Source organism: Alosa pseudoharengus, unplaced genomic scaffold, assembly GCF_046254945.1.
Source record: "Alosa pseudoharengus isolate Yale_2024_CS ecotype anadromous, Long Island Sound unplaced genomic scaffold, YU_APseudo_1.1 YU_APseudo_1.1_scf_14, whole genome shotgun sequence".
Taxonomy (NCBI): domain Eukaryota; kingdom Metazoa; phylum Chordata; class Actinopteri; order Clupeiformes; family Clupeidae; genus Alosa; species Alosa pseudoharengus.
The window spans coordinates 20,730,362-20,749,230 of record NW_027468609.1 but is presented as its reverse complement, the minus strand read 5'-3'; the positions used below and the strand labels follow the sequence as shown (position 1 = coordinate 20,749,230).

The window sequence follows — 18,869 nt, the reverse complement described above, 5'->3', positions numbered from 1 at the left end:
TAGTCCTACATGCTTCTTGTCTCTTTTTACAGAAATACCACAGATGAAATACAGATAAAAACAGATGAGTTGACTGAGAAAGTAGTGACTTACCTTTAATTTCTTCTACTTTCAAAACTGTGCTCTGAGTTGGGTGAAAATGAGTCATTCTAAGCTCAGGGTTGAATACATTCCTCAGGCAAACATGCATGTAGTGTAGCGCTTACACACTGATCGGATACATTGTGCTGGATACCGCGTTTTGGTCATAGAATACTTTGGCTATTAGCCAGCATGCCTGTCCGTTGGGACTAAGAACAAGGAATTGTATCCAACCATTGGGTGTGTTTCTAATGTATAATTGCGAGTTTGTGGCAATACCCAAATAAGGTGCTTAGCTAATCAATGCATCTGTCTGGATATCTGAGACAGCCCAACACAGCAGTCATTTCTGCCACAAGTGTTTTGTTGTATTCAACCTGCATTAGAAGCAGTTTAATTAGTTTTATCCAGAGAGTTCAGTAGATCACAATTGTTTTTGTTTGTTCTGATTCCTCCGTTGGCAAATCCTACGACTAGGTTGAGCTCTGCCCAAGCCAGGCCCTACAGCTGATCCGACTGGTACTCTGACACCTCAGAGAAAGTCTCGGACAGACTGAGTGGGGGGTCCCGGTTGTCAGTGCACAGAATCTCAAAGTGATAGTTGCGGAACTCGATGGCGAAGGAGGCTAGGAAGGTGAGAAAGAACATGACAAGAGCCCACTGCGTCCGTGCAGCGTGCATGTGAAGACCCTGAGCCATCAGGATGAAATCTGTGTAGTGCTAGTTAAGGTCAGAGGGTCAAGGACATTTCAGTCCCACCTTATTTTGATCTGGGTGTTCAGGACTCACAAACATAAGAACTACTATCAAAAATATATACTTAATCTATTATTACATGTTCCTAACTCCTAGTTTATCTCAACAACATTGAGTACAGTATAGTAATGATTCCTTAATATAAAATGTGGACATTTTGAATGTTTTTTAGGCATGTGCAAAGTGAGTTTCTGCCAAGATCAAATAAGCAACTGCAATTAGCATTTCCATTCTTTGCTAATTTGAGTGTGTCACTGTTTTCCTAGTTTGATAACAAGTTTGTCATGCAAACATCCACAATATGTGGTGTGGTGAGTTTGTCGTTGGGTTGGTGACTGTTGGTTCTCATAGCCGAGTGGTAAATTAATGCATAAGTGTAACATAAGGAAGGATACAAAGCAGCATGCAGATAGTGACTGCTCCAGACAAGAGGAAACGAGGGATACCTGCCCGTCTGCCCTCGTTCAGCAAGTTCACCTTCACTGTTATGAGGGACTGCACCCAACAGAACAGAGTTCCCAGGCCAAAGGTCATTGATGTGCCTACGTTGTGCAGCTCTTCATCATTGGTAAGCTGGGCAAATGAACATAGCAAAAGCCAAATGATGTATATTGATTGTCATACAAAACTTAATAAGAAACACATAATCTCAGAAATGTGTCACTTTCGCATCAATGATTTGATTTGTGAAATATATGAAAATGTCAAGGTTTTCAGACTAGCTCAACAGTGTCTGACAGGCCTTAGACTTAGTAAATCGATGAAAAGAGTCAGAATATGGTACCTGGAAATTCCCCACTAAGGTCATTCCAAAGCAGGCCAGAGATAAGGCCACAAGACCGCCAATATTCATCCAAGGCTTGTGCATACGTGGCTTTAGCTGAAGGTATCGGAGCACACCAAGAATGAATCCTGTAAGTATAGCAGAAATGAACATTTTGATCTGATTTTTTTATGTAATACACATAATACAATAATATTTTTCATAATTTATATTTGTACAGAATATGATCATATATAATGCTGTATGCTTTATGTGCTCAGGGCTGAAAGATCTTAAAGGCCTTCTGTTCCTGAAATACAAACCCTTTCACATGGTAATCGGACACAAAGCAAACATCATCAAACATCACCTATCCTTTCAACAACCTCTCTCTTTCAAGAATTCCAATGACACAATTTGTTATGTATTCTGCAGATGGATATTATAAAAACATGCAGTAAACAAACAGTAGGAAGTTTTTGTATTGAAGTAGTATTGTAAATAATTGAAAAGCTGATATGAATGCTCCATGCCTACCCACAAATGCTGCCATGTTCATGACTTGGCTAAATACGCAGCTGGCTGGAGGTGCATTGCCTGCAATGCTGAGGAGTATGAACACGTGAGGAAGAATGAAACCAGCAAGAGAAAAACATACACTCTTCATAATTACTATGAGGTAAAATCATTAGAGTGTGCTTTGACTGCACCTTATGTAGGGGGGAGACTTCTGGCCCGATCTTCTGTGGAAAATAAATGTTATTAGACAGGATTAGATTAAGTGAGTGTCATCTGGTCCAGTATATGTTTATGTATGGAATATGTTTCAGGGGAAGTCACCTACTTGTACTCTGAACTTAGAGGAATTATTTTGTCATCCTCCACTGCTATGAAATACCTAAAAGGAGAAGAATGTACATATCTCTTTTATCTAGGCCTAATTGCCCCATGAGTTTAGTGTAGACTTAAAGTATACCTCCCCTTTTAAAGTAAGCAGACCGAGGTCATATGACCTATATATTTATTGTTGTTTACTTTCTACAAATAGGCAGTTAAAAAGGGACACAGACCAGACCACTAGTAGATTTTAGAACCCATAGAATACTTACACAACCCACAGGCCAGCTGCTGTGAACAGGGAAAACATAATAGGAAGAAACGTCCAGGGACTACATTTCCTCATTCTGTCATACAGTGTGGTCCCCACAGCCTTCTAACGTTATCTCTGTGGTAAAGAGCACACGATGGAATATTAGCATAGATCTTCAGTTACAAGTCTCAAGGTGATGCAACCACATAGGGATGCTCCGATTGATCTGCCACCGATCATTATCGGCCGATATTGACTCAACTTAGTTTGTTCGGAGCACTATGAAGACCGATCAGAGAGCCGATCAAATTACGCAAAATTGGGCACAATGCGACCATTTCTATCGCACGTTCGAGTAAAAATTATGGCACGGGAGTGCAAACAAAAAAAATAGGCGCACTGGTGCGAATGACTTCTAATCTGTCTACAAAATTCACCGAAATATAAGTCTACTGGTGTGAACTATAACGACGTCGCGAATGCGGCACAAAAAAACTAGGCCTACACTCCCATCAACACAGTGTCGCGTTACTTTACCTGAAGTTTCTCTCTCGCCTTTTTGTCCAGTTGAGGGATTTGGCTGGAATATGCCAAATATAACCTTATAGCCTAGCTATAGCGAACAGGGACAAAGGTAGTCCTAACTCCTAGTTTATCTCCATCCTAATAAAACAACGCCGTAAGAGGTTATCTCATACGGGTCCTAAAGCTGATACACCTTATGTTAGAATTCACTTCTGCTTTTCTCACTTCTGCTAACCAGACTAAAAAAAAAAAAAAAAAAAACTTACGATGGCCCTTTTCAAATGAAAAGCTCACACCTACATAACGGTATAGCCTCATCTGGCCTACATTATGAAGAATACGATTTAAAACAGTTATTGTCTAAATTAAAGAACCTGTTATGGCGTAATTTATGTCTACAATAAATATCCTTGATTAGGCTATGTTGGGTTCTGTGGAAGGCTAGCTTGGTTTTAGTAGGCCTGCAGTATGGAGTTAAGACCATGCATGGACATATCTGCCTGGATTCACAAAGATTACATTTTGCAGGATACTTGATGATATACAGGCTAAATGCAAATAGGATATAAAAATAGAACAGACCAAAAATAAAGTAGGCTCTATGCACTAATATTCTTTAGATTTAGTTTCCTGTAAATGTTGTCAATCATTCACCTTGCAACTGGTGCATTGGCATGTTTAACTGTTGGCTGCAGTGTAATTACCAGGGGCGTCAGGGGCATCCCATTTTGTTTATTGATATCAGTAGGCCTGGCAAATTATCATGCTCATCCAATCAGCATGAGTTCTGCCTACTGTAGCCTACTGTGGAACACTGGCCAAGTACCCTACTCAAAAAGTTGCCTTGTGCATCATCAGCTTCACACACTAGCTAAAAATGAAAGGCTTGTGTCATGTTGACAGAGAATTAAAAGGGGGGGGGGGGGATTTTGAACTGATGAAAAATACAGTCACACAATAGGCATATCATGGTAAACCAAACAGCCGTGCTTAGCCTAGGCTGTGCAGTTTCAGAACTATGTGACGGACAGCTCCTGTTCAACTTCAGTGGACATGAATGCATGCCCCATTCATTGTATCATTGCGTTTAATTTGTCTTGCATCTAAAGGCGAGCCAGCAAGATGATGGAGATTTATTAGACTAGAATGTACAGGATGTTTTATACACGTGGCTAGCTTACGTATTTACTTTAAACTGCTTATTTTCAGTAAGGCTAGGCCTGGGCTATAACTTTCTACAGCACTGAACACGTTCTAGGTCCTCATCACTATTCCAACTCACTTCGACTGCGTTTAAATCATAGACTGTAAGGTTTAGATGCGAACAACGCCCATTTCGAACACATCTATAAAGCTAACTGTAATAGCCTAGTTGAGGGTTAGCCTACTTGTAATGGGCTATTGGACTTGTTTCTAAGAGACAATTGTCTACGAACCCAATAAAATGGTGGACTTTTTCACTGTCGTGACGAGATGATATGCAATCCCAGGTTATAATGCGCCATTATAGCATTCGAGGAATCGGCTTACCTCCTGAACAGTCAGCACCTCTTATGTGTGTGACGGTTGTCTACTCATTGCATAGAAGTCTTCATCGACCATCGTGTTACTGGACCCTCTTCAACGACATTGCCCGTTGCAGAGAATAGGCTACATTTCAAGTCAAAGAAATCGCGCAACTGCCTGAATAAAGCGTTGCTGAAGGCTGGCTGTTAACGTAAGCTACCTCAAAATAATAGACTAGAATAGAATAGACGAGCTTTCCTCTCAGAAATTGTAGAGCTACGCATACGACTTTCTAGAGCTGACATAAATCGGTGGACATTCAGACAGCAGCTGTAAGTGAAGTAGGCCTGCCTGACCCACTTTTCATCTAACATTAGATTCTAGGCTAGTAGTAAACAGGCACCTGCCGATTACAATGTTTGGGAACTCTTAAGGGACGTTACGTAGGAATTCGATAGTCTATCCCCTAGCACACAGCTCACAAATGTGTAATATGCAACACCAGAAACGTCTACACATGATTTATTTATGGAAGAGTAGAGTAGGCCTATACATTTAGAGCAGAGACTGGTAGGTGGGTGCTGACAAGGACATAGCCAGTCAATGGAATTTATTAAATAAAAAAACAACTTCTGCAAATTCAGCTCTAAATAGCTCAGCCTACCCAATAGGCTAATCTATGGATTTAATTAAAACTGCCAAGTTTTGCACACACGACGTTACAGAAATTCAAAAGGGATGTCTATTCAAATATGCACAAATCAGACCAGGTTTGGCTTAACATGTATTTAGAAGTTATGATCAATACAATCCTTAATACATTTGTAGCTCATCATACATTTCTTAGAATTACCAAAAAAAGTAAACATGAGAGTGAAAACGAGCCATGTCAATGCTGCTGAATGCTCTGCAGAGACGGAATAATTCCTGATATAGGCCTATCAAACTTGTGTCCTTTAATAACTGTATTAAGATGGCATCTATTACCCTGACTCAACAAAGGTTTCTTCAAGGTAACAGTGGTTACAACTATATTGTTAAATGGCTACAACAATATGACAGAATTTTTTTTATTCATACACACATTTTTCATTGATGTTACCATGATAGTTCTCGCACTACACAAATATCACAATATGCTAGATGTACTTAGACAAAACTGTAAGTAAATGTAGCCTACCACACTTTGTGTTCTGTTGTGCAAGCAAAAGGAGGCTAGGATTGTCTCATTGAATATAAACTGAGACAAATGAAAAGCATTTAATTTATCCTCCATTGGCAGAGTGGTTAAACTGCAACCTTAACTAAACCAATAACCCTGAGTCGCCAATATAGACTTTTCTGTATGTCAGAGGGAGGTAGAAATCTTAACCTCTGTAGATAAAGAAGTCAAATAACCATACATTCCTCAATCGAGTCATTGTGGACTTTGGAAATTGTAAATGTGTAAAAGCCATCTCACACTTACCCATACAACCATGATATACTTCTCATCACCCCCACCCATATGGGGTATATCGCGCAAGAAATATCAAAACACATCAATACTCAACAATACGAACAGTTGATTGTTTAGTGGTCAAACACTTGAAATCTGTCATGACCAGCAATGGGCAGTACATTCAAATAGGTGCTAAGGCAAGTCTGTAACCCTATGGTGAAATTAAGTAGGGTTGCATATTCAGCTTGTTTTGACCTTTGTAGGGGTCTCCCTCAAACTGACCCCTGGCAATATTTATGCAAGTTGCTTTTGTCTTATTGAATGAGATTAATTAAATAAAATCCAAATATAATTTAACTAATTTCATTGAATTGTAAAGGAAATAATTTATTTTTGTGACAGCATTAACAATTAATATTGCCTGGTGGCCATGTTTTATCCCTTTCCAGTCCTGCTCTGTGGCACACCCAAATAACTGTTGATAAAATATATAAAAATCCAACCATAGCAGTCCAATACATTTAGATTTTACACTTATGTAAACATACAGCATGTTTTTTCAACAATTATTAAATCTATGGCAAACCAGCACTATTAACCAGGAAACAAATGTGAGGCTACTTCTCCCTATCATCTCTAAATCCACATTGTATACTTTGGTGAGATGTGTCCTATGATCCCCGTATTTCATCTGATCTACAGCTTCTGTCTCTGTAATGCTCTGCTACATCATACACACTATCCATACATTTCTTTTGAATGTAGTTGATGAACCCATCTGTGAAGACTCCAGAGAGGCACACTATATTAACTTACTTACCCCTCCCAATTTGTCATCTATAGATAAAAGATAAATATAATCTTTAGTCAATAAATAGATTCATGTTCAACTAAATGTAATTGGAAAATGGTTGAGATACAATTAAAGCAATGTTCCATACAGCCTTGACCGTGACACAATGAAACAACTGGCAACTGACAAAAAAAAGTTGAAGAAGAAAAGGATAAACACACTGATAAAGTGTTAATATCTGGCTTCAGAAAGTAAAAGTTCTACCATGTATTGGTTCTACCTATTCACTTAAAGGTACACTATGCAAGATTTTTGAAACATTACCTTGTCAGTAGATCATTTTCATTGTGTACAGGGGGATAAGACACGAGAAATCTGCTATTTACAACAGCAGAGTAAAATGTAAATATATTGCTCTAGAGGGAGCTTTACGGTCGCCAAAAATACCTAAACCTGCATAGTGTACCTTTAACACAGGGAATTTCACTAATTTAGCTGATCTACCTGATTTAATAAATGGTAGGAGCAAATATCTGGCAGGACTTTTGCTTTTTATATATATATATATATATATATATATATATAGATAGAGAGAGACCCTCTTCACACACACACACACAGACATATATATATATATATATATATATATATACGAGCCCTTGCATGTGTGAAGAGAGTCTTCAGCCCCTACATAAGTGAATGATGGCCCTCTGAGCGGATCTTCACAGGCTTCCTTCTCCCGTCCTGCATTTACGGGCCTGGACCATCTGTGCTGAGGCTTTCTTGCAGTCACTGGCCAAGCCGAGCAAGCACATCAGGTCTATGAAGCAGGTGGTGGGGTTGAAACGTAGTCCGAACTCACTGGCGGAGTAGTCGAAGGGGAAGGTGTGGTGGAAGTTATGGAAACCCTCTCCTGAAATTTCCCCAAAAGAAGTTGCCCAAGAAATCATGGTCAAATAAAGAGTTTACATGAAACACAAACATGACTATTTTGGGTATAAAAAATCTACTGTGCAGTAGCTGTGCCATTTTGCACTCTGTATGCAATATTTAATGCCATTCAATCAATTGAAGTTCAGTACATGATACAGCTGTAAAAACGATAAGCCCCCATTTAGAACATTGTAAATATCAACTCACCAATGGCTCCAAACGTGACAAAGCCATTTTCGCGGGGGTTTATATTTACATCATATGGCCGGTTTCCGTACATGTGTGCGGCGCTGTTTACTAGCCAGGTGATGTTGAGGGAGACTGTGTAGCGCAGAATGCCAGCCAGGAAGTAAGAGTTCCACAGGCTCTCTCCCCAGAGGTACCACGGCACCAGAGTGGGCACCAAGAAACACATCACAAAGACCGACATTAAATAGTATCTGGGAAAAAATAAAAACATGTATGTAATGAATGAATTTTCGCAAGAATCAAATACAATTTAAACAGCGATTTATTGTCTGTGACCATAATTATAATGACCTGTTACATAGTTTATTACACTTGAGACTGGCAATATGAACAGTTAAGATGTAACTGCAGAAGAAAGTTGCAGTTGACAAATTATGAAACATTAAAAGTGATATCATCTCTCAATCATCATCTCTCAATCACTCCTTTATCTCTGCCCTAGCATAATATGATGAATAGAATTTAAAAAATGCAGTCATTGGTTGTTACTGAGGGATTGGTTAATGTTCAAGGACCAGCCATGTGGGCGTGAAGAATTCTTCTCAGGTTTCCTTTATAGCCTTCCGGAATGTTACAATAGCCCTGTTTATTCAGTGGGCCAAACCTGTTATGTTTCAATCATATCTGCACTCTGATTTCAAGCTAATGTTATCACGTTCCTTACAACCCTCTTTGTTAGAGAGGGGATACACAGTCAGGAAGTATCAACACTATCCATCTACAGTCTCAGCAGAGGGGCTCTCTAAGTATTACAGCTGGCAGGTATTCTCCAGTGAGATCTGTAAATGTTCTCTTAGTCATAATCATAAACTCCTACTACTTTGAGGCGTTGTTCTCTTTACAGCTTAGTCTAACTGTTAATGCTCTGTCCAGTCATGTTCCTTTAATGAGTCATTCAAAAATTATGCTCTCTTCACGTGCACATTCCTGCCATTGGGATCCCATTGACTCTGACTACCGCATAGATTTGCTTTTTCAGATTTGCTTTTTCTTCATTGTATGAAGCTAAAAAGCAATGTACACTTGAGAGTTTATAAATACAACATATCTGTACCACTTCCAATAGAGGACACCTCCTCTCTTAACATTTCCAACAACCTAACACACCCAACAACACACACTTACCATGCACTCATCTCTCTTCCCTCCTCTACCTTCTTCTTTTTCTACCACTTTCTCCTCCTACCACACTTTGACTACTTGTCGGCACTCGTTTCCTCTCGTAACAGTATTGACAGATGTAGTAGTAATTCCTAGATAAGGTACTCTGCACTGTTGCTTGAATGTTATTCTCTTTCTGTAAGTCAGATTGGATAAAAGCATCTGTTGAAAATGAATAAATGTACTGTAAAATGTAATATTGACAAAGCCTCAAATACATATTTCATTCCAACATCCCACCTCCTCTGAAACATCACCACAGGGTCTGCCAAAAGGTCACTGACGTCCAGCCTCCGGCCTTTTTCGATGACGTCTTTGTGCTTCCTGACGAACAGCCAGCCAACGTGAGCGAAAAAGAACCCCCGTTTGGCATTGTGGGGATCAGCATCTGTCTCTGAGTACTTGTGATGCACCCTGTGATCCCGCGACCATTCAAAAATGTCATTCTGTTCACAACAGTGAGAGAAACATTATTTGTCACTGACCGTTCTGCTGTCTCTGGAAATACCACTTACAGAAAGTGAACACAGAGAATGTCAGTCACCACCACATATCAAACAGACAGTTGAAACATAATCAAACAGTTTCCCGTACATGGAATAAGCCCTCGTCCTTGACTAAAAAAATAACTTCATTGGAGATTTCAAATGAGAGAGCTTTTAGTTTAGGACTAGGCCTAATCCATGCACAGGAAAGTGACTCAAAGTGTAACACCTAAATGAATGAAACAGAGAGTAAAAAATGAAGCAAAAATGCATCACCTGGAAGGCCATGGAGTTTATAGCAGCCAAGAAGACCCTAAGGGGCAGCTTTGCCTTGTAGGACCTGTGACTCCATAACCGATGAGCCCCAGCGGTCACTCCCAAGGCCGTGAGAAAGAAGCATACATAGGCTACAAAGAAAAACAAGAGGGCAGAGTATAAGGGTCAGTCCGACACTGCTAGACCATACACTATATGAGCTGCTCTCATAATCTGAAAACTATTAATTGAAACAACTGGGCTAACAAGAATTTCCATTGGCAAAGATTTGAGAAGTAACTTGTGTGTGCTAAATGTGTGCAGAAGTCTGTTTGGGCTGAAGTGTTTTGAAGTATAATTAAATCACATATTATCCGGCCAAGCAGGGCTCCAGATGGCCAATCTGCTACTAGGCAATGAATCAGTCTTGATGAAGGATATCAACAGACAGACAATACATCAAAATACTAGGAGGGTGGGGGTGGCATTCAATTGATTAATTCAATAATTCAATTGAATTATTGCCCAACCTGACTTAAGGTCTAAATGAATAAATGTGAATATTGTTAGCTACATGCCACAAGGGTATTAAGAATTCAAGATTCTTCAGGATTTAAGCACATACCGCCATTCAAATGGGTATAAAATGATGTATAAAATAATGAGTGGACAACACAGGTATAATTTCACTACTTGATTGTCCAGAAGCCTGACTATGATCCAGACCCTTGTTTCCATAGAAACAAAACTTCCTTGTTATTGCACCTGATGTTTCTGACGTTCCTGACACTAACCATACTACATGTCACATTCAGCCTCTAGTCTTCATAGTCCACAGGGGTCTAAGGATTCATTGGACTATGTGTTGTCTGGCCATTGCAGTGAATTTATGAGAAAAGCCTATTGGTGATTATTGCAATTGTGGAACATTACTTTTTCTTTAGATCCTGTATGCATGATGTAGCCTATGCTTAAGTCTACTTTAATTGCTACATCTTGCAAGTTTTACAAGTTTGATGGCATGGGGGGAAAAACATTCCTAGTGTTCCTGTGCGTCTAATACCTGAAATGTATATACCTTTAAAATGACAATGACCAATAAACAGGAATATTAATTACTCTTTTGTTGACATATTTCCATCACAATTAGGCTGCACCATTTTAGGGAACAAAGGTCTCACATGCGTTGTTATACAATGTACCTCTAGTGAGCATGCATCCAGTGTCATAATAGCTGTTTTGCATCAGTAACATCCTTTATAAGTAGTATAGATCACAAATAAATATCAATCCAGAATTATTCAATAAATACTAACATTCACATTTTTACCCATATTTTCCCTGTAACAATTCTAATTTGGATTAAAACACCACACAGAAAAGGTAGCCCTCACGCAAGCATCTCAGTGGAGAGTTTGGAAGTTACACAAGCAACCGTCGTAGTTACGGAAGGACAATCTTTTTCGCTCCGACTTACACCAAATCCAGGTGAGAGGTCGTGCTGTTGGTATCAAGAAGATGGCATAAATGGACGCAGCATGAAGAAGGGCCATAAGAATAACATTTCTCCAGACGATCCCTTGCAAGTGGACTCCCTTGTCATGCGTTGACTTGGGTGCTGGTTCCTTGTAATTTTCCCTGTCGGCGCTCCGTACATCCTTATTCTCTCCCCGCACAGCGCAGCTGAGTAAAATAGCCACCATCTTCTCTCTCAAGCGTTACTAATACTAACCGAATATCTGTGGAGCGCAACTTGAACGGTTTTCTAATTATAAAGACGACGAAATTGTATGAACTACATTACTACACTAACTGGCTGTAAACAGCACCTAACAAAACGGACCTGAATTAGAGCAGGACCTGCAGTAGAGTAACCAGCCACAGGGATCAGTCAAGAGATGCTGCTGCCTAGAAAGCCCGCTGAAGTGATGTCACGAAGATATCAGTCACTGATCATCAGCGGCTTTATCAAGATATTTCGAACCAGGTTATTGAGTTCATGAATTACCATTCAAAACAATAATATGTATTTATGTTTGAAATAGTTTAATATATTTGTTATATATACACATATAGGCCTATGTCATGTATTTTTTATTATATTTAAATCCTCACTTTGGCTTTACCTACTTTTATAAAGATTTTCTCAGAACTATAGGCCTATATATTTGTAATAAAATCCTTCAGGCTATAGGCTACATACATTTGAGGACAAACACAATGACATTCTATAGGGGTACAAAATGTACTTCAAAATAACAAAATGTCATCAGAAGAACTGTTTTTACACTACCAGTCAAAAGTTTGGAGACACTTAGAAATGTCCATTCCACTCCATTATAGACAGAATACCAGCTGAGATCATTTGCACTGTTTTTTTAATCAGGGCATCAGTTTTCAGATTACATTATGTGCTTACATAATTGCAAAAGGGTTCTCGACTGTTGTAGAAATAAATGGCTGATCTTTAATGCAATATCTACATTGCCCATTATCAGCAACCATTCATCCAATGTTGCAAAGGCACATTCTGTTTACTAATCTGATATCATTTTAAAAGGCTAACTGAGAAAACATTGGAGAACCCTTTTGTAAATGTAACTGCAGTGTTGTTGGGAAGTGTACAGTAAATGTAAATTATGCACACCACTTCCTGGTTCAGTGGGCCATAATCCTCCGCTTCCTCTTGCGTGGGTGAACCTCCAGGAAAAAGGGCTTTGGCGCCTGGATCCCCCCAAAGACAGGTGTGAGGTCTGGTTTGCTGCTGTTCTTTGGCCAGACGAAGTGGAAGTGACGAAGCAAGGTGACAAGAATCAAGAAGAGCTCCATGCGAGCCAGGGCTTCACCCAGACACACACGAGGTCCTACACAGATAGCATCAGACACACAGGTCACACCACATGCCATACAGTTTTTAGTGTAGTGCTTTGACGACAAAGAGGAGGGAAAACTATTGTAAGTGAAATATATGTTTTGCATATCCACTGATCAGCAATCAGATTTTACATTCCATAACCTTATCTTCATGGATCTACTTCTAGTTTTGACGTAGTCTCAGCCTTGTATGCACCACCCATATAGTGGCACTGAGCATGTGATACATGCAACACGTGGGCCTAAATCAACTTCTTTATAATTGTCTGTATTTGTGGGTAGAGAAACCATCATGAATGTGGAGGGGGGTGGGTCTGGGACATCAGATACCACTGTTGAGCCTGCTGGAGGTATCTTGGGCCTAATTCAATGAAACACCAATGAAGGAAGGTGCCTGCTTGATGAGCCCAGTGAAATGTTCTCGATGGCTGTTCTGTTGGTGATGCTTTTTTGCCCTTTTTTGGTGTTTTTTTTATGGTAAATAGGCTTGGTTGTTGATTTGCAACAGTGAGAAATCCCCTACTTGTAGCACTAGAAATTTAACATCTCTCCTGTGTACATCTGAAATAATAAACACATTTGTACCTGCAGAGAATGCCAGGAAAGCTTCAGGCTTCACAAACTCCCCTCTGTTGTTCAGGAAGTGGGCGGGATAAAATTCAAATGGACGTTCCCATTGGCTCTCATCATATAGGACAGAGGTCAGGTTTGTGATGACAAGGGTGTCCTGAGAACATCAAGGAGATGCTGTAGATTTGAGAAATGCAGTAGACCAGGGAAAGTGACAAGGTAGACAACGTGAGAGTATACTGGTGTGAGATCTCCCTGATTTTCACCTGTGTGTTGTTGTCGTCTCAACTATGGCATTTTCTCCCAGTACCACTAAGCACACACCCTTGGGGTTGGGAGCTAATCACCAAGGCACCAAACTGAAAGAAGCTGTCAGGCTGATATAATATGAGCTAGCTATGGACCAGAGTGGGGTCACACCTCACACCTAAGGGAACTATCTAGAATAGCGTGCCTGGTAAATGTCTACGAGTGCGAGTCTGGAGAGGAGCCTCCAGGCACGAAACTGGCTTCACTTACGATTAAATCATTTAGTGGGTGCTACAGTGCATGGCATGCAGTTCATTCCACACTCGCATGGTTAATCTAATCTAAACCCTAAACTCTTCAGGAAATTTGTTTTGAACTTCTCACCTGTCGCACGTGAATAAACTCTCACATGTTCAGACTGTCACTCTGTACTTTTCACTTAATAGATCTTATTACCATCACACGTTTAGCCTTAATAGTAACCTGTGAGACATCACGTCAACTGCTGTTCCCTGGAATCTGCACCCCCGAGGCAAAGAAATCACAGGTGTGGTGACGTCAATCTAACCATCCCCTCACCTATGAGGAGCAACTCACCTGAGGGATGTGGTAGCCCATGAGTGACGTGCTCTTGGTGGCGGCATGGAAGACCCCCAGAGGGGCGATGTTCGCCAGGCGCTGGATCTCGTGGATGGTTGCCATAACAAAGGGCATCTGATGACGATCATTGTAGGACACATCAGGCCTCTCTCCAAGGACTGAGTCGATCTCCTGTTGGCAAAGCACTGGGGACACAGGGTGAGTGTATGGGGGTGTTCCTATGCCCTTTAGTTTCCTCTAACAGGTAATGTCGTCTATTTTTCCAATATGAGCGCTCCCAGAGAACAAAATGTTATGATATGAAGCACATTACTCAAATTGAGTCAGACTCACTTTAGTGCACTTTTATATTCACATTCTGTATTTGTTCAGCAGATGCTCTTATCTGAACAGACTTAACAGTATGGTTTTGTTGACGTGTATTTTTCTTTGCAATCATACATTGTTTTTCACCAAAACAGCTGTGCTTAGCCCTACTTCTGTTGACCTAGGGTAAGTAGTAACCCACCTTGAGCATCGCGATAAGTGGTCAGATAGAGAAAGGCAGTGAGGAGAGTGTTGGAGCTTGTGTCGGTTCCAGCAAAGTGAAGATCCAGCAGCAGCATGACCAGGCGCTCTTCGTCCAGACAAGATCCCATTGTACCTCTCTGCAAAGACCAGAGGCATTAGTGGAGCAGGAAGGGAATGGTGGCAGCAGTCTACAAGACCCATAGGCCCCGTTTACACATGGTTTTAAAATGCACATTGGGTGACCAGATCACAAGTGGACAGCCGGGACACGTCACCGTTTACACCTGTCTATCAAGCATCTCCAAGGTGTAAAGCCAAAGATGCTGCTGATCACTTATGTTCACATTTCGTTACTGCCTACATGAATTTACTGCCTTCATCACTTGTCAAGGACGCATCAGGAGACATTAGGATTGATATTACAAAAAATATATGGCCAAATGCATCTCAAACAACGTCAGTGAGTGGTTTGAGCGATGAGGTGGTGCCTTGGTGGATGAGGATTGTGGCATTTACCGTTGTTCACTTGTGATCCAATGGCACATGACCAAACACAAGGTCATTGATATACACAGCAAGAGATGAAATGCAATCCATAGGCAAAAACAGTCTCCAGAGGAAGCAGTTAAATAATGTTTGTATGATGGCTGTAGAGTGAATTCCACTCGAGGCAAAAGTGGGACAAGGGGATTGGCAAGTAGAAAGTTTTTCACAAATGAGCAGAATAGCTCATAACTCCAAGTAGACATGTTATATGACATTGGCTAGTAGTACTGCTTTCTAGAACCAGTACTACTGATTTTTTCAGCAGCACCTAACAATATCTTCTACATGATATTCTAGTAATAGATATTAAGTACTGTATATGGTAAAAAGGGTGAGAAGAAAAGCTAGATGCTAGACCTTCTCCATCTCATCAAGGTAACAGTCTATGACATCTCGTGGTTCTCCTGGGACCCTGGTCTGCTTGTGTTCAGCCACAATGCCTCTTGTGTGTTTCTTCAGGGCATCGTAGTTCTTAAACACCTTCTGGAAGGGCAGGGGCAGACTTCTCAGCATTGGCAGAGTGTCATAGATCTAAAAAACAAAACAGAGCCTTCTCAGACATTCAGGACTTTGGGTCTATCTACAGAATAATTAATGATTTGTATACAATTTACTCAAGTTACTTAATGCATCACAACTGATAAATAATAATAAAAGGGAGATATTTACCACGGCCCAAGCGCTGTTGGCAACTTCTGCATTTTCTTTGAAGCTATTGACAATGAAGGACAAGACTTTGTCTTCGTACTCGTAGCGGGTCCCAAACAGGACTGAACAGATGATGTTGGATGCAGCGCTGTGGATCAGCACCTGGGGATTTATAGGTGTATCTGTGTGGAAAACACCATACAATACATGAGGCAGACTGTAAGGTAACTCATGACCCCCAATATTATGTTCTTTATATTTGTGCAAGCAGGGTTGGGTCAGATTACTTTGAAATGTAATCCATTACTGACTACAAATTACATGGCAATTTTTGTAATCAGTAACGTAATCCGTTGGATTACCAAAAACATGTAACGTAATCTGATTACTTTAGGATTACTTTTAGATTACTTCAATAAATATGTCCCTTAAGTAAAAGACACCACCACTGAATTGATGAAAGAATTCTCATTCTATTTCTTCTTTATTATTTCATTACATCTAAGAAATCTCTTTGCTCTGAGTAAAGCATTCCTGTGTGAATTAACTGATCTTTTCCTCCAAAAATCTTAATGTAGCCCCTTGTTTTAGTGTTACCATTTACTTTAAGGTCACCAGGTCCCATTGTCTGAAAAACACCCAAAACTAATACGTTTCTATAGCTATTCTCCACTTTGGGGGTGGTGTTTTGGTGGTTGAAATTTTCACCCCATCCCAAAATGTATTACCTAGTCATCATGGATGTGATCATGGATCACTATTCTCCAAACATGCACAACTCAGCTTAACCTTTATAAGGGCACACCTGGACAATGAATTTAGCTTTCGCTGGATTTTTTTGACCCAGGGACATGGCCTGAGATTGAATGACACCATGTCCATTTCAATTGTGGGGGTGAGAAAATCATTCCTTTGGGATGTTTTTCAACCAGGGGGACCTGGTGACTTTCTCAAAGTAAACGGTAACACTAAAACAAGATGCTACATTAAGATTAGGAGGAAAAGATCAGGCAGTGTGCCGAGAGACCTGCCCCAATAGTAAATAAATTAGTAAATAGCCAGGCTATCATAAAAAAGTTGCATTGTTTGCATGATAAAATGTGATCAGGTAATCCCCAACAATGTAACTGTAATCTGATTACACATTTTTTTTATTGTAATCTGGGCTGATTATAGTTACTTGATTTTTGTAATCAGATTACGTAATCCAGATTACATGTAATCCGTTACTACCCAACCCTGTGTGCAAGAATACAACTGTGTTATTCATTCATTAATTGTAACACACACACAGGGGCGATGCCTTTAAAACAAGCACATATAGGGGCGTGATATTTAAATTAGGCTACGCTTGTTTCCACCCGCTGTCAACACCCGGCACATGTATCAACACACGTTTATTCTTAGGCTGGAATTGGAGTGATACAAAAGTTTCAAGAATCACATGTGAGCCCCGTCGTAAGATGATTTCTGCGCTAGTAAGTAAGTAAGTAAGATGGATGTCTTGCCGTTGTTCTTCTCTAATTGTGAGCAGATGAAAGTAGTCTCCTCCAGGATCCTCTGCTCCATGGTGACCTTGCCGAGCCCAAAGTTCCGCATAGTGCTCAGAACAAACCTCCGGTGCTCCCGCCACTCCACCCCATAATCTGCCATAATCAGCCCTTGAGGAATGTGTGTGTGTGTGTGTGTGTGTGTGTGTGTGTGTGTGTGTGAGAGAGAGAGAGAGAGATTATTAAAACATACATGAGAGAGAAAAAACATGATAACAAATAAATGTTTGCAACGCATGAGAAATTTAGTACTGTAAATCCACTAGAACCTTATTCAATTTCCATTATCAGTGTCACCAGTGGGGTGTGCTACGAATCTCGATTAGTGGGTTAGCGAGGTATGTTGCGCTCAAAGCCAGGCTATGCTGTGACACGAAAGTGGATCTGTTTTAGTGTCGCTATATTACCATGGTATCTTATGCTGTCAACCAAACCTGGTCGGGAGGAGGTTATAGCTCAGGAAGTTATAGCTCAAATCGTGTAATCTACCGCACACTGACCAATCAATTGTCTTAAAAACGAAGTTCTCACGTGTAGGATTCTGTCATATATCTTACAGGTGGAGCTCCGCCTCTACTAACATTTTGGATCTCGAATGCGCTTTAATAGTGCTGTGCGTGCAAATATCCCACTATGGACGTGCATACCATACAACAACTGATGACAAATGATTTATTTGATGTTAAAGGTTAGACACAAAAAATGACCGCAGTGTAGATTAAGCTTTCGCACATGAATGCGGAAGTAATTGTTTTTAAATAGAGGCGGTCTTGTGCGTCTCCACGTTACACGATTGGCCAAAGTCATCCCAACACTGAGAACGCGCACAGATCTGAGCTGAAAGCCTAGTTTGACAAATATATCACATAACTGCAATCGTAGTATCACTTAACGTATACCGTTTGTCAAGCCTCGATATGTCTACATAGCCTAGATATGTCTAACGTGCTTCGTAGTATACCCCACAGAACATGTTACCAGCTTCAACATTCTGGAACACGACACATCTACATGTGGTACTATAAATACCACATGGTCTTCCTGTGTTGTGGAAAAAACATCTTTGTGCCCAGTGAGTGCTGGCTTTGTGAAATTAGAGCCATACAAAGGCTTTTCCATGAAAGTCCTGTTGCAACACTAATCTGATTCTGTGCACGAAAATAACACCATGTTATTTAACTACATTCATTACGAACAGCCAGCTAAACTATAGACCAAAGTGAACCATTTCAACCATATTCTCTGGCCTGAAAATCTTGGAAGGAACCTAGATTTTTAGACCTC

At 40.3% G+C, this 18,869-nt stretch overlaps 3 protein-coding genes across 4 annotated transcripts; all 3 read right to left on the bottom strand.

Annotated features, from left to right (window-relative positions):
- Positions 1-17: 17 nt before the first annotated feature.
- tmem150c (transmembrane protein 150C) lies at positions 18-5,078 on the bottom strand. 2 transcript variants are annotated; one of them, XM_076284153.1, is made up of 8 exons: positions 4,746-5,078; positions 2,710-2,825; positions 2,445-2,498; positions 2,311-2,343; positions 2,138-2,205; positions 1,622-1,749; positions 1,233-1,410; positions 18-791 (listed from the first exon to the last, which is right to left on the bottom strand). In XM_076284153.1, the coding sequence occupies exons 2-8, from the start codon at positions 2,781-2,783 to the stop codon at positions 583-585; spliced, it is 744 nt and encodes a 247-aa protein (XP_076140268.1). In that variant the 5' UTR covers positions 2,784-2,825; positions 4,746-5,078; the 3' UTR covers positions 18-582. The 2 variants fall into 2 exon arrangements, with proteins under 2 accessions (XP_076140268.1, XP_076140266.1); XM_076284151.1 differs by lacking the exon at positions 4,746-5,078 and adding an exon at positions 3,228-3,462.
- Positions 5,079-5,227: 149 nt separating this feature from the next.
- Positions 5,228-11,962, bottom strand: LOC143123041 (stearoyl-CoA desaturase 5-like). The gene is made up of 5 exons (XM_076284147.1): positions 11,516-11,962; positions 10,060-10,190; positions 9,539-9,744; positions 8,096-8,328; positions 5,228-7,868 (listed from the first exon to the last, which is right to left on the bottom strand). Exons 1-5 carry the CDS (start codon positions 11,739-11,741, stop codon positions 7,678-7,680), a joined length of 987 nt encoding a protein of 328 aa, XP_076140262.1. The 5' UTR covers positions 11,742-11,962; the 3' UTR covers positions 5,228-7,677.
- Positions 11,963-12,067: 105 nt separating this feature from the next.
- Positions 12,068-18,387, bottom strand: LOC143123040 (cytochrome P450 2D15-like). Its single transcript, XM_076284146.1, has 8 exons — positions 17,855-18,387; positions 17,544-17,696; positions 16,057-16,217; positions 15,745-15,918; positions 14,840-14,978; positions 14,329-14,516; positions 13,498-13,639; positions 12,068-12,902 (listed from the first exon to the last, which is right to left on the bottom strand). The coding sequence occupies exons 2-8, from the start codon at positions 17,686-17,688 to the stop codon at positions 12,697-12,699; spliced, it is 1,155 nt and encodes a 384-aa protein (XP_076140261.1). The 5' UTR covers positions 17,689-17,696; positions 17,855-18,387; the 3' UTR covers positions 12,068-12,696.
- Positions 18,388-18,869: the final 482 nt, after the last annotated feature.